The 13,325-nt window shown below is 36.3% G+C and overlaps 1 protein-coding gene across 1 annotated transcript in view; it reads left to right on the top strand.

Moving 5' to 3' along the window:
* LOC575585 (KICSTOR complex protein SZT2) overlaps nucleotides 1–13,325 on the top strand; it is a 44,318-nt gene that overhangs the window by 13,648 nt on the left and 17,345 nt on the right. Inside the window, exons 15-22 of the mRNA XM_030995823.1 lie at nucleotides 513–625; nucleotides 1,458–1,564; nucleotides 3,145–3,265; nucleotides 3,768–3,892; nucleotides 5,155–5,446; nucleotides 5,977–6,135; nucleotides 7,338–7,547; nucleotides 8,722–8,795. Coding sequence (XP_030851683.1) covers nucleotides 513–625; nucleotides 1,458–1,564; nucleotides 3,145–3,265; nucleotides 3,768–3,892; nucleotides 5,155–5,446; nucleotides 5,977–6,135; nucleotides 7,338–7,547; nucleotides 8,722–8,795 — 1,201 coding nt within the window. The remainder of the gene's footprint in view (nucleotides 1–512; nucleotides 626–1,457; nucleotides 1,565–3,144; nucleotides 3,266–3,767; nucleotides 3,893–5,154; nucleotides 5,447–5,976; nucleotides 6,136–7,337; nucleotides 7,548–8,721; nucleotides 8,796–13,325) is intronic.

The raw sequence follows: 13,325 nt of genomic DNA, 5'->3' as shown, positions 1-13,325 counted from the left end.
CAAAGATCATGGGCTCATTAGGTATGCAAAAACAGCTCGTGAACGCATTCTCATTAGAACTGACAGATGGATTACTATTTAACTCAGGACATCTTGCAGAGCCAATGAACTGAGTAGATTTTAGGGTCATGAGGTCAAAGATCAAAGGGTCATATATGTGTATGAGAAATTGCTTGTAATCACGATATTCTGAGAACCTGTCAATGGATTACAATTGAACTTGAATCCGAAAAATTTCTTCTGTTTTGGTTTGTAAAATTGCTCTATGACGGAGGCATCATTTTCGACTGCACGCAGTCGAATTCCATCTAGTTTTTTCATGGTACACTGCAACTGTTTAGTTCAAGGTACATGTACATGTGATGTGAAGAATTATCTCCTGATTTCATTTGCACAGTTCATGTACAGTGTAGATGTATACTTTAATAGGTTTTAAAGCTCTGTGTTCTAATTATAATTATAATCCTTTACCTAACACATGCGGACTGGATTTTCATTTGGTATTCTTTCAGGTTATACGAGTCTACGGTAGTGAGTGGTCACCAGCACACATCTCGACTGTGCTCCATCGCCGAGTCTAACCACACGTCTTCCCAACCCAACTCACTGCCTGCCTCTCAGTCAGGTTGGTAGAAATAATAATAATGAGGGTTTCTCGAAGTTATGATTCATCTATTAAAGCCCCACTGTACTACTTGACGCTACTCTATATAGAAAACTTCTCTAATCGGTGCCTGTTGGTTCCCCACGATCCTCTTTTTCTTATGTTAATTGAGAGCTGAGTTAATGAGATAGCCACCTGTCAGTGACCTCGCTGTGTGGTCTAATCCCTTCTGGACAAACTAGTACAGATGGCCTTTAAACAATGAATATTGACCACATATTGATCAAATATTAGGCACAAGACATTAGCCCTTTATTAACAAACAGCTAGTACATTTCTTACAACTCTTCTCCTTCTTATCTTTTGAGAAACATGTTAGTAACTGATCCACTTGTGAAGGACATCTAGAGAAATTGCAATGAAGTGAACATTATTTCTTATATTTGTCATTCTTATTAATCACTTCTGTTATTAATTCAGCATGAAATTTGAAACTCATGAGAACTGAAAAGCCTCATGAAGAGATAAAAGGGAATTTCACTTGAGTTGACATCTGATGTTTTGCCACAATTTTATCTTACGTTTCTCTAAAGATGGAGGAGAGTTCTAAGAAATATACAAGCTGTTTATTAATGACGAAGGGCTAACGTCCCCACCCCCCCCCCCAAGATTTGGTTAATATGTGGTGAATATTCATTGTTTCCTAGATGAATCAGAACTGCATACAAACCCTCCATGGTGTTTCTGTTGTTCTATTACCATGCACTAGGAACTGCTACTAATTATCTTATCTTTCATTATTTTGAGTTTGACATGATATCTATATTTGACCCATTTCTCTCCCCATCTTTAGTCTCGAGAGCAACCTCCAACCAGTCTCTGAATACCATCGGCGGTCCTATCAACCTAGAGGAGGATGCGGTTTCTATGGCAACAACATCAACAGGTGCTCCATCTATGGTAAGATATCAGTCATTGTTTTCTTGTGTTCATGAACAATTGAATGTGTGAATTATGGTTGTGTATATAAGTATATGTTGTATAGGGTTTGTAGGATAGAGTAAACATTAAAGTGATTCAGTAACATTGCCTCAGATTCTGAAGAAAAAAACTGTCACTCAAAGATTTTTACTTTTTTGAGGCACTTCATGATCATTTTGAAGCGCAATTTTTGTAGGGCTTAGATATTACACCATATCACAGACACTGATAACACATACATGAGGTCCATGCATCTCAGATTTAACATTTTTAAACGATGCCTTTAAGAGAGAATACACATATTTATTTTTTATTCATTTTAACATGTACGTGTATGTTTGAAGTAACTGTATTTGGCATTAAGAATGATATTACAGCCAAACCTGCTTTTGCGACAACCTGTATGGAAAGACCACCTGTCTGTAAGGAGACACTTTTCGTTTCCCTTGAATCTGGTTTCTCATTGATACTTGTACTAAAGAAACCTGTACATTAAGACCACCTGCCTATAAAGACCACATTTTTCATTGTTCTTGAATATGGTTTCTCTTTGCAACCTGTACTGAAGGAACCTGTAGATAGAGACCACCTGCCTATAAGGACCGCTTTTCTTGTTTCCCTTAAGCGGTCTTTGTATGCAGGTTTCACTGTACTATTATTATTGGATTCTTTTAACATGCACTTGAGGCTTCACTATTAACCTGGCCCTAGATACATGTACAAGTGGGCTATTGAATTTCTTTCATCCTTCTTCCTCTATTAGTCTTAATAAAGGGCTATGCAGCCTATCACCAAGATCGTTATTTAGATTACCAGTTATGTACACAGGCACACTAGATTTTAGTGCTCCCAGGATTTGAGGAACTTGATCCGAACATGTTCCCATTTAAAACCTGGGTGGAGAGTGGAAAATGTAGATTAGATGTCTCGGCATTGAATCAAATTGGGAAGGTTGTCTAATTCTGGTTCATTGCGCACATTATTACATGTTTTTTAATAGCATACACACACTAGTACATGTATCTAATGCATACATGTTGAAAATTGTTTATTGTTTTAGATTCAGTTACAGTCAAACCTGTTTATCAAGGCCAACCAAGGGAAACAGAAAAAGTGGCCAATTTTCACAGGTGGTCTTTCTAGACAGGTTCTGCAACACACATTTCTTTCTCGAGGGAGACAAAATACATAACCATTATAGAATGGTGGCCTTTATAGAGGGGTGGCCACTAAGGCAGATTTTACTGTACCGGGTAGTTGTTTTTATAGGCTTTGGAATAGATAATACTTTTACATAAAAAACTTGAAAAGGCCACAATACAAATGTTTAACATCATTATTATCATTATTACCAAGGAATCAGTGAAAAAATACATGGGGGCTCAGGGCGAAATAGTCCCCGAAATGCCCAAAAAGCTCCCCAAAATCAGAAAAGAGCCCCCTTAAATATGTATAGAGTTCAATGCTTCAATGCAAAACAAATTTTAGAATGTTATTTTCATGCAGGCAAGGTTGAAAAGTAGCCCCCGAAAAATAAATATTATTTTTTTCCCTGCAAGGAATCTCTCCGTGATTCTGGAGTTGATGTTCAGTCTATTACATCGGCAGCCTCTAAAGCATCCACCATACAGGGAGCACAGCACATCATCAGCATTCAAGTGCATGGCGTCACAAAAGCAGGTACAGTCCTCATCCTCATCTTACAGATGAAAGTCAGTTGAATCGTACAGCTACATGTACGTTCTCAAAACTCTGGCTTACTTGTTACTCCTAGGGTTAAAAGAAAGTGGGGGGAGCTGGGCCTTCATTATGGAATACTCTACCTCAATGGATTAAACATAGCAGTTCTGCTGAAGTGTTAAAAAACAATCTTACAAAATATCTGTATAATTTAGCTTATAATTGATTACCATAACCTTTCATGTCTGTACCTTTCATATTGCACTTTTGTATATATTTATCATGTATTTCATCTTTTGCACAAGCTGCGCCTTGAGCATTTGACTGTCAAGTGGATTTGGCGCCTTATAAATCTTATGTATTATTATTATTAATATTATAATCAAGTCCATTCGTTTACGTGCAGTTGTCCAAAAGAAGTCGTAGATGGCGTTAACCACCATTGCCATGCTGCACCCCCTTTAATTATCAATGATTATCTGCGTGTACCCTGTCACTTCAGGTCCCGAGATTCAGCATGATCTAGTGGATCTACTCAACAAGAAGTTAGAGTCGGCTACCCTAGATGTGATCGCCGATATGCTGGCTAGGAACCCACTCTGTAAACTCACTCCTAATGATGTACAGGTATGTTCGTAGTTCGGTCTTACAATGCAGTGTTGTTCACTTTCTTTCATATTCATTGATTGTATTCATCAATACCTATTCCAGATTGCTTACAATTAGTCACTGCTTTTTTGTCTTTCCCAGTTAGAATCATGAACAGACATTTTTGGTAGTTATTCAGTCTCATCAGCGTTTTTGATTAGGCAACTAGATATTGGTGCTTTATAAATTCCTTGGTTGGATTGGATTGGATTGGATTGAAGATTTTATTGTTTCCTCACAAGAATCTTTGGTGTGTACTAATTGTCTAAATTTGTATCAAAATCCAGCCCTGTATTCTATCATTTGAGTTCATCTTCCGTTCAGAAGCAGTCGGGAAGTGGAGGTGTACATGTAGGATCAAAGGAATTAAAGAAGAATTGAGAGAAAAGAAGAAAAAGAGAAGGGGGGGGGCAAGAGAGGATGACAGTTTTTGTTATAAGCTACTAAAATCCTTGTTTCTGATCGGTTATCATCAGATTTGTCACTGATTTTTGTCATTTGTCAATGAAAAAAGGCTTTGTGAACGGGCCCCTGATGGAGTATTGCTGGCTCTGATGTCTTTTCCAGACACATATTAGTTTGTTTCTTTCTGCCGCTGCTTTTGCTTTATCTACAGTACATCCAGCAGAAGTGCAAGGTACCAACTGAATCCATCCCGTTCACAGTCCCCATTTGGGCCCGTTCAGTACCTCTACTTGTTAATCTGTTGACTACTGAATTCATTCATTGTCATAGGCTTGATACACAGGGGCCACTCGGTTCCTGTAGGCAATGGATTAAATGAAATAATGTAAAACAATGCAAAAAAAAATCCTTTCAGTCCACTACCATGATAGTGCTTGTACATGTATGTGTGATGAGTTACGTTGTTAAGTAACGTTGTAATGGTTCCTTTTAATCTTCAGTTCATTTAACCGAAGAGCACAGTTCACAGTCCCCATGTGGGCCGTTAAGTACCTCTACTTCTTAAATGAAATGATGTTAACGATGCCAAATACTCCTTTTCAGTCCGCTACCATTAAAGTTGTTGTATGTGTGATAAGTAACGTTGTAATGGTTCCTTTTAATCTGCAGTTCATTCAACCAAAGAGCAAGCCTCCGACTGAATCCTTCCAGTTCACGGTGCCTATGTGGGCCGTTCAATACCTCTACCTCTTAAATGAAATTCAATGCCAAATACTCCTTTTTAGACCACTTCCATTGTAATGAGAAATGTTGTAATGGTTCCTATTAATCTGCAGTTCATTCAACCGAAGAGCAAGCCTCCGACCGAGTCCTTCCAGTTCACGGTGCCCATGTGGGCTGTTCAATACCTCTACTCCGTCCGCTACTACCTGCGCCAGAATCTTCTTCAGAACCCCTTCCTCCACCCTCCCAAGTACATCGACTCCAAGCCGGACCACCACTTCCAGGACTGTAACTCCTGGAAGGCCGGCAGGGCAGGATCAGGACCAGGACCAGGAGCTGTCCTGGAACCGTCAGAGATGGATGTCTTCCTCTACAACAGACCTCACAAGGCTGAAGGAGGCACAGGCAAGTTAGGCAGGGTTCCCTCTATTAGACGTTAAAAAAAAGCACTTTTAGTTCACAAACGTTGCTAACTGTTGTGCGTTTTACCTTCCAAGTGCGTCTGTTGGTGCCACTTCATTTAGCTAAGCTTTGTCAGTTTCCTACTTGTAGACTACCGGTAGTTGTTGTGGGTGTGCACTTAGGATCCTTATGAAGAAAACATTGGACATTTACAAATGCTTATACACATGTAATTGCTTAAAGTGTGCATGAACATATCTCTGAATTATTGAGAGAAAAAACGTTTGGAGCAAAATGACTTTGTTATAAGAGTGAATTCCTTAATCTTTATTTTCTTGTTGTTGTATGAAGCACACATTGAAATGAGGCCATAATGGTATTGAATACTTCTATTATGAGAAGTATTACACACAGTATTTGCTGTTCATGATTATTTTGGCATTTGTATTACCTTGGATTATTGTTATGTCACAGCCCAATTAAAATTAAAAAATTCAACCTTTAAGAAACATATGACCCCTCTCATGTTGCAGGTACTGCCTGTGTAGCTACCAGCTTGGTGGATGGGTGTGGCAACCCAGTGGTACTGGTAGACTGCCCCACCCCTTCCACATCCTCACAACTCTCCCACGATGACTTTGAGAACCTCATCAATACACAGATCTACCAACCAGTACAGACCAAGAAACCAGGTAATGATGATGATGATGATGATAATAATAATAATAATATTTTTTTCTTATATAGTGTTTTTACAGAATACTGATCAAAACGCTGATACAAGAAATATAAAAATATATATTTGGAACGATTCGGGTTTCATTCAGACTAGCAGGATGATGTGGATCAAAACTACGGTAAAATGGTGTATCATCTGCATGCAGATGATTTCGAAGACCATGGCGTTTGATGATATCTTCAACAGTTCTGATGTACATTGTGAAGAGTTGAGGCTAGATTACAGAGCCCTGAGGAACACCATATCTCAGAATATGAGAATCAGATGATGATGATGATGATGGGGATGATGATGATGAGGAGGAGGATGATGATGATGATGGGGATGATGATGAGGAGGAGGAGGATGATGATGATGATGATGGGGATGATGATGATGATGAGGAGGATGATGATGATGATGATGATGCTGATGGGGATGATGATGATGATGATGATGGGGATGATGATGATGAGGAGGAGGATGATGATGATGGGGATGATGATGATGATTATGATGATGATGATGGGGATGATGATGAGGAGGAGGATGATAATGATGAGGATGATGATGGTGGTGGTGGTGGTGGTGATGATGTTGATGTTGATGCCTGTGATAATGATTAGGAGGAGGAGAAAGACTGATAGGATGATAGGGTGTGGCAAACCATTCAAACTGGTAGACTGGCCTAAACCTTCTTCATCCTCTCAGCTTTCCTAGGCAAAGGTCAAGAATGTTATCAACCTCCGAATTAATCCGATTGTGATGGTGATTACTAATCTTGACGTTTAAAAGAAAACTCCTCATTTTACATCTACAACCATAACTTTCTTATCCCATGTGTTTATTGCATTTGACTCTTTCTTTTTTGCAGAAAAAGAGTTCTGGAATGGATAGATATTACAAATACAGTGTCCAACTTTTAAAGTACTCCATTGTTATCAACAAGTCCAAACATGACTTCCACAAATATTTATCATTATTATTATGAATATTCAGTATTTGTCATTACCTGTGCCTGGGAGGGGAAAAGGGAACTGAATCACTGTAACCCTTGGATCTCTCCTCCCGGTATGAGTGATTGGGGATTTGCAGGTGGGCTACTACACAGGGCTTCCCCTATACTTGTACCAATAATGTAGTGGGTTTATACTCTGAATTGGACTCTTTATATAGGACCAACAGCTCTGATCCAGTTCTTTATCTGGAGGCGTGGCAGTGTGGACCTCGCCCAGCAGCTCCAGCAGGCAGTGGAACACGCCCTCTGTGACACCCTGACAGAGTACTGTGTCCTGACTGCACCCATGGGACACATCCCCGGCGATCAGCTTAGGCCCAGAAGGGAACATCAGATGACATCTCCGCCTTTGTCCCCGACTCTGATTGGTGAGTACCGGTAATGATGATGATGGGGGTTTATGGTAAAGATGATATTGATGACAGTGATGTTTAATGATGATGAAGATGATGATAATGGTGATGCTGAGGATGATGATGAAGACAGTGATGATGGATGTCTTTGGAAACATGATGATGGTGGTGATGATGGAGTACTGCGTCCTGACCGCACCCATGGGTCACATCCCCGGTGATCAGCTTAGGCCGAGAAGGGAACATCAGATGACCTCTCCGCCTTTGTCCCCAACTCTGATTGGTGAGTAATGATGATGGGTGGTTAATATAATAAAGATGATAATGATGATAGTGAAATTTATGATGAGGATGAATATTAGGATCCTGATTACTACAATGATGAAGGATGTGGTAATGATCATGATGATGGTGTCTGGTAATGATAATGCTAAGGATGATTTTGTTGACAGTATTGATGATGTACATAATTTGAAACATGATGATGATAATGGTGGTGATACATCCCAGCCCAGAAAGGTTCAAGGGAAAGTCAGATGAATCACCACCTTTGTCACCTACCCTGATAGGTGATTGATCATGATCAGGATGATGGTGATCATAGAGGATGAGAGGATGATGGTTATACAGTCAAACCTGCTTTAGTGACCACCTGTCTACAAAGACCTCAATTTTTTCCCCCTTGAAAATGGTTTCTTATTGATACGTATTAAGGAACCTGTCTACAAAGACCACCTGTCTACAAAGACCACCTGTCTACAAAGACCACCCGTCTACAAAGACCACTTGTGTTTCCCTTAGGCGGCCGCTATAGACAGATTTGACTGTAATTTATAATGATGAGGATTGTTATGATGATGTTGATCTTTGTATTGCTTCTGCTGATGATAACAACCATGATGATGATGATGATGATTGATATTAATGGTGATACTGATATCGTTGATGTTGATGATGTTGATGTTGGTATTTTGATGTTGATAATGATCATGCATACATTTTGACTAACCTGTCATGATACATAGGTTTGCTGTTGATCACAATTTTTCACAACTCCGTTCATCAAAATAATGATTTGAATTCATCACCAATTCACTTTAGTCATACATGTATATGTGTATGTGTTTCCCAGCACCAATGTTAACAATTCAGTGCTAATTCATCTGGTATGGTGTTTTGTGTTATATAGTTCGCCCTGATCCAAACCGACACATGTCCAGTGAGTCAAGGAAGAAGCCTATGAGCTCACCAGTCAATATGAAGGTAAGAACACCAATCATTATTACACCAGGGGGATTCAGTGCTTGTCTCAAATGATTGTGTAGAGCGCTATGAGTTAATTGACGCCTGTAACACAAATTTTCATTGATTAATCATTATTACACCAGGATAATTCAGTGCTTGTGTCAAATGATGGTGTAGATTGCTATGAGTTAACTGACGCCTGTAACACAAACCTTCATTGATTTTAACACCAGTAAGAAAACCTTGACTTTGCACAAGCTTTACATTGAGCAACACTAATGTACAGGTAACTCTGCATAAGTCGTATACTGTATGTTGGGACTCCCCAAAAAATAGTTTGACTTAAGCACAAGTTTTGCATTGTTTTGTCAACAAAATTAATTTCACTTTTTGGAAGATTTGACTTGGGCGAGTTTGCAGAGTTAACAGTATTTGATGTTGTTGATGATGTTGAGTGTATTGGATGATCTTGGTTTCAAGTTATCACAAACACCAGATGCAAACACCCACCCACATACATTGCAGAAATTATTCATCACACTTTTCACATCAAATTTAGTTTAATAGTTAAAGGATAAATCCAACCTTATTAGACAGTTATTCTAAAAAGAAAGCAGAAAGTTCAGAGCAGCATAGATTTCGATCTCATTTTTAGACATTACTAAATCTCTTACTATTGGTCCGATTTGTCAAACTTTGCCATTCTGTTTCTCTTAATTTCTGGTTTTGTATAAATAAACTTATTAGTTAGGTTGGATTGCCCTTTGGGGGGTTACACCATATGGATGTCTATATTTCATAAGCACTTCAATGTTCATTTCAACACTTTGTGAGATTGGTAAGGAACTGAAATTAATATCCATTTTGACAAAATTTTGAATTATGAAGTGATAACCTTTATTTGGCCTCATATTGCCTTCTTTCCAAGCTTTTAGCATAGGTCAATTCAAAGCGCACAGAATTTCAATATTGAAAAAGAAAATATAACAGATATTTTAATGAGAATGTACAAATTAATAGAACAATATCTAAACTAATAAAACTTTCACACCAGTTAAGTTATCCATCAACCACTCATCAAATTTAGAATACATTTTAGTTTGAATAGCTTCGTTACAGCATGACCAATAGTTGATCTTATATGTCATTCCATAACTAAGTGCATAAAATCCAATATTTCATAAATTTGATAAATGAAACATGAATGGTGTGAAAGTACCTCATATTAATTAGTTGATATATCATTATTTGTAGATTTTTATTACGATTTCTATGATATTCTGTATTAAAAAATAGAAAATTGAAGAATGCGGCTTAGTTGCAACTTCTCTCTTCTTTCCTATGCATGGAATATATAGAGTAGTATCTGTATTCTGCAAACATGAATAATGCAGTACTTAGTGCATCATGAATGACTGCTGCTTTGAAAATCATTGGATTTACAATTACACAATTATTTTATTGCAAACATGTATATTCTTAATACATGTATGTTTATAATTTTGTATGTATTATGCATCGACCATAAGACCCAGCTAGTTACATTTTCTTATCCTTAATAGTTCACAGATTTGATATGGAATACTATACATGTAGTTCATTCTTGATTGGTGATGCATTTATTACTCTCTTCATCTCCAGATACAGTTGATATGATAATCTTTCCCTATGTGTACTGTATGAATATATGTTAGAATGATCTGATATGAGTTGATGGATTTGATTTTCAGCGATCTATGTCGGTTGGGGAGAGTCCCCAGTTCTTTGGAACCGATATAAAACTCCTTCTCAAGAGAATGCAAAAGGTACAAGGAATGTAATTCTTTTATCAGCATTTCAGCAAGTTTTCCTAAACATTATTCTTTTTCTTTTTTTTGACAGGTGGTATTATCGTGGTACAGGGTATATTGGACAAAAATGTGATGTGATAAGAAACAAAAGGAAAATGAATTTTATCGATGAGAACTAGTAGATCGCAGTATTCATAAGAAGTCCTTTGCTTATAATTTCTACTCATTAATCAATGATTGAGAATCATGTTTGAATTGATTGGCTTTACCTCATGCCTTGTGAATATGGAAATTAACATTTATTATATAATGAATGTGAATAATACCCCCCCCCCCTTGAAAATGATATTAGTTGCCACATTGACTAATATATTTCAATCGTAGATTCCTAATATCCCCAGCTCTGCTAAAAAATATTTGTTTAAACCTCAGCCAGTGCACATATTTTACTGGTAGAAAAAAAAGCAATACAAAACTAAAGTGCAACTTATGGATAACACATTTTTGCCTAGTACTAATGATAATACCACTTTGTTACAAATTTGAGAATTGCTGCTAGTCTCATTAACAGCTTGCATGTATCACTATTAACACATACTGCAGGAAATATTATACTAAACCAGTTTCAATATGGTTTCTGGTGACTGGCAAATGAGTCTATCACGTACAAGCACATTCAAGCTACAGCTAGCTGTGTATAATTCGCCTATCGCTTTGGAGCTGAGTATTGCATACACATATTGATAATATTGACAACACGCTGTTGATATATCATTTTTGAAAAATTCTGCTTCTACATTATGAATTTCAAATCATTTGCAATTTGCAGAGCAGCATTCATTGCAAAATATGTTGAGATTTTTCATCAATTTTTTTATCATTGTTTTATAGTTTACCACATATGTGAGAGAGTTACACGTACAATATGCTGATGAAAATGTCACTACTATTGTCTAGCAGACTTCAGAGAGGGTTTTCATCGTTTTTCAAAGGATTTTTTACTTTCTCTTTTTTTATAGATTTCAGAAGGATTACTGTTGAAAACTCTTCAATAATTCCATGATAAAGCAAATGAAAGTTGTAAAGACAAAAGAAAATTTAGACTTTTTAAAAAAGTTTTTGCCGTTTAACTTAGTTTAACCTTTATCGGTCCATTTAAAATTGCAGTTACACATGTACATGTACATGTATTGTATACACTTTTCAAATACAATCGTTTCAACAGCATTTGATATAAAGATGTGTGTAAAAAGGAAATCTAGTATTGTTATTTTTGTAAAGATTTTCATTCGTAGTTAATGATTTTTGTCCTACTTTGTTTCTGTAGGAGTATTTAATCTAATATTTATCATTTATTTTACATTATAATTTAATATTTATCATTTATTTTACGTTATAATTTATTATTTATAATTATTACCGTTGTAAATAAAAGTTGGGTTGTAAATTTTAGATTTTTTTTACACATTGATGATCATAGGTTAGATACATGTATCTTACGTTAATTGATAATATTGGTTGATACGAATATCAATGATTGATTAAATGAAATTATTGATTATTTTTAACAGGTTTTTCCTTTTAAACTTACTATACATGTAAATCAAATAATTGTATTTCAGGTGCTTCAGTATAATTCACTTCATGTTCTGTAAAATGTCTAATATTCATGCACTTTGCCAGCAGCTTTTTGATCACCAACATACATGTGTTTTCTTTTTCCTTCTTATTTAAGATGAGAGATTCAACAATTTTGGGCTCTATCTTATAAAAAGTCGCAATCAAGCTGTATTGATCATAATTCATCTAGTCAATGCGATGACCCAATCACCTAATTTTGTATATGACTTGTGACTTAAGTTAAAATTCAAGTTGAAATTAAGTCACCTTTTTATTCGAATTCATCTACATTTCGTCGTCAAATCACACTCTAAAGTTAACTTATGATTTTGTCAATGCTGTTTTGTATAGAATTTGTCACTTTTTTGCATGTGATAATTTTTTTGAGTAACACCTGCATGAAAAAGTTTTCACTGTTTTTATTTCAAGAAATTGTCATGAATTTTATTTCAAGTCCCATGCTCTTGCATATCATCATTTATCTCTTCTTGTTACATGTACAGTTACATGTAACAACTGAATAATTCATACCCCTTGTAAAAAAAATAATTTGAATCTCTTATTTTTTATTCCGGAACTCAAGGTAGACTGGTTGAGTTCGGGCCTTTTTTAAAAATACTTAAAATGTGAGCTTGGTCATGTTGCATTCATAAGAAACATAAACCAGGATGAATTAACTTTTCACATACTTAAAAAATTACAAAACTTGGTATTCAAAGGGTATGAATAATTTAGTTGTTAACTGTACTTATGTATTGTTTATTTGCCACCATGGCACTCATAATGGATGTGCATGCAGTGTCATCATAAAAAAGAAAAGAAAAAAATACATTGTATCGTACCATGCCTGAAAGTTCAACTTACTTCCCATGCGATTGTTTATCATGCTTATTATTTGAACTATTAAATACATGTAGGTAGCCAATTACGAAATAAATGTTGGCGGTTTAATCAATGATTTTGGCATCAAATCTTAAAATGCTACTTTTAATTTGATGATTAATTTTTTAAACATTAAAAAAGACGGCATAAAATAGCATTCATTAGCATCTTTATTTGTTGTATCTCGGATTACTTGATCCATGTCATGAAACTGAATTATTTTGCAAATTAAGAATGTATTGTAAATGTGTATCAT

This window comes from Strongylocentrotus purpuratus, unplaced genomic scaffold (genome assembly GCF_000002235.5).
Source record: "Strongylocentrotus purpuratus isolate Spur 01 unplaced genomic scaffold, Spur_5.0 spur5_scaffold_3, whole genome shotgun sequence".
Classification (NCBI taxonomy): domain Eukaryota; kingdom Metazoa; phylum Echinodermata; class Echinoidea; order Camarodonta; family Strongylocentrotidae; genus Strongylocentrotus; species Strongylocentrotus purpuratus.
Note: the sequence above shows the minus strand (reverse complement) of the source record. Positions and strands in the feature narration are given on the sequence as shown.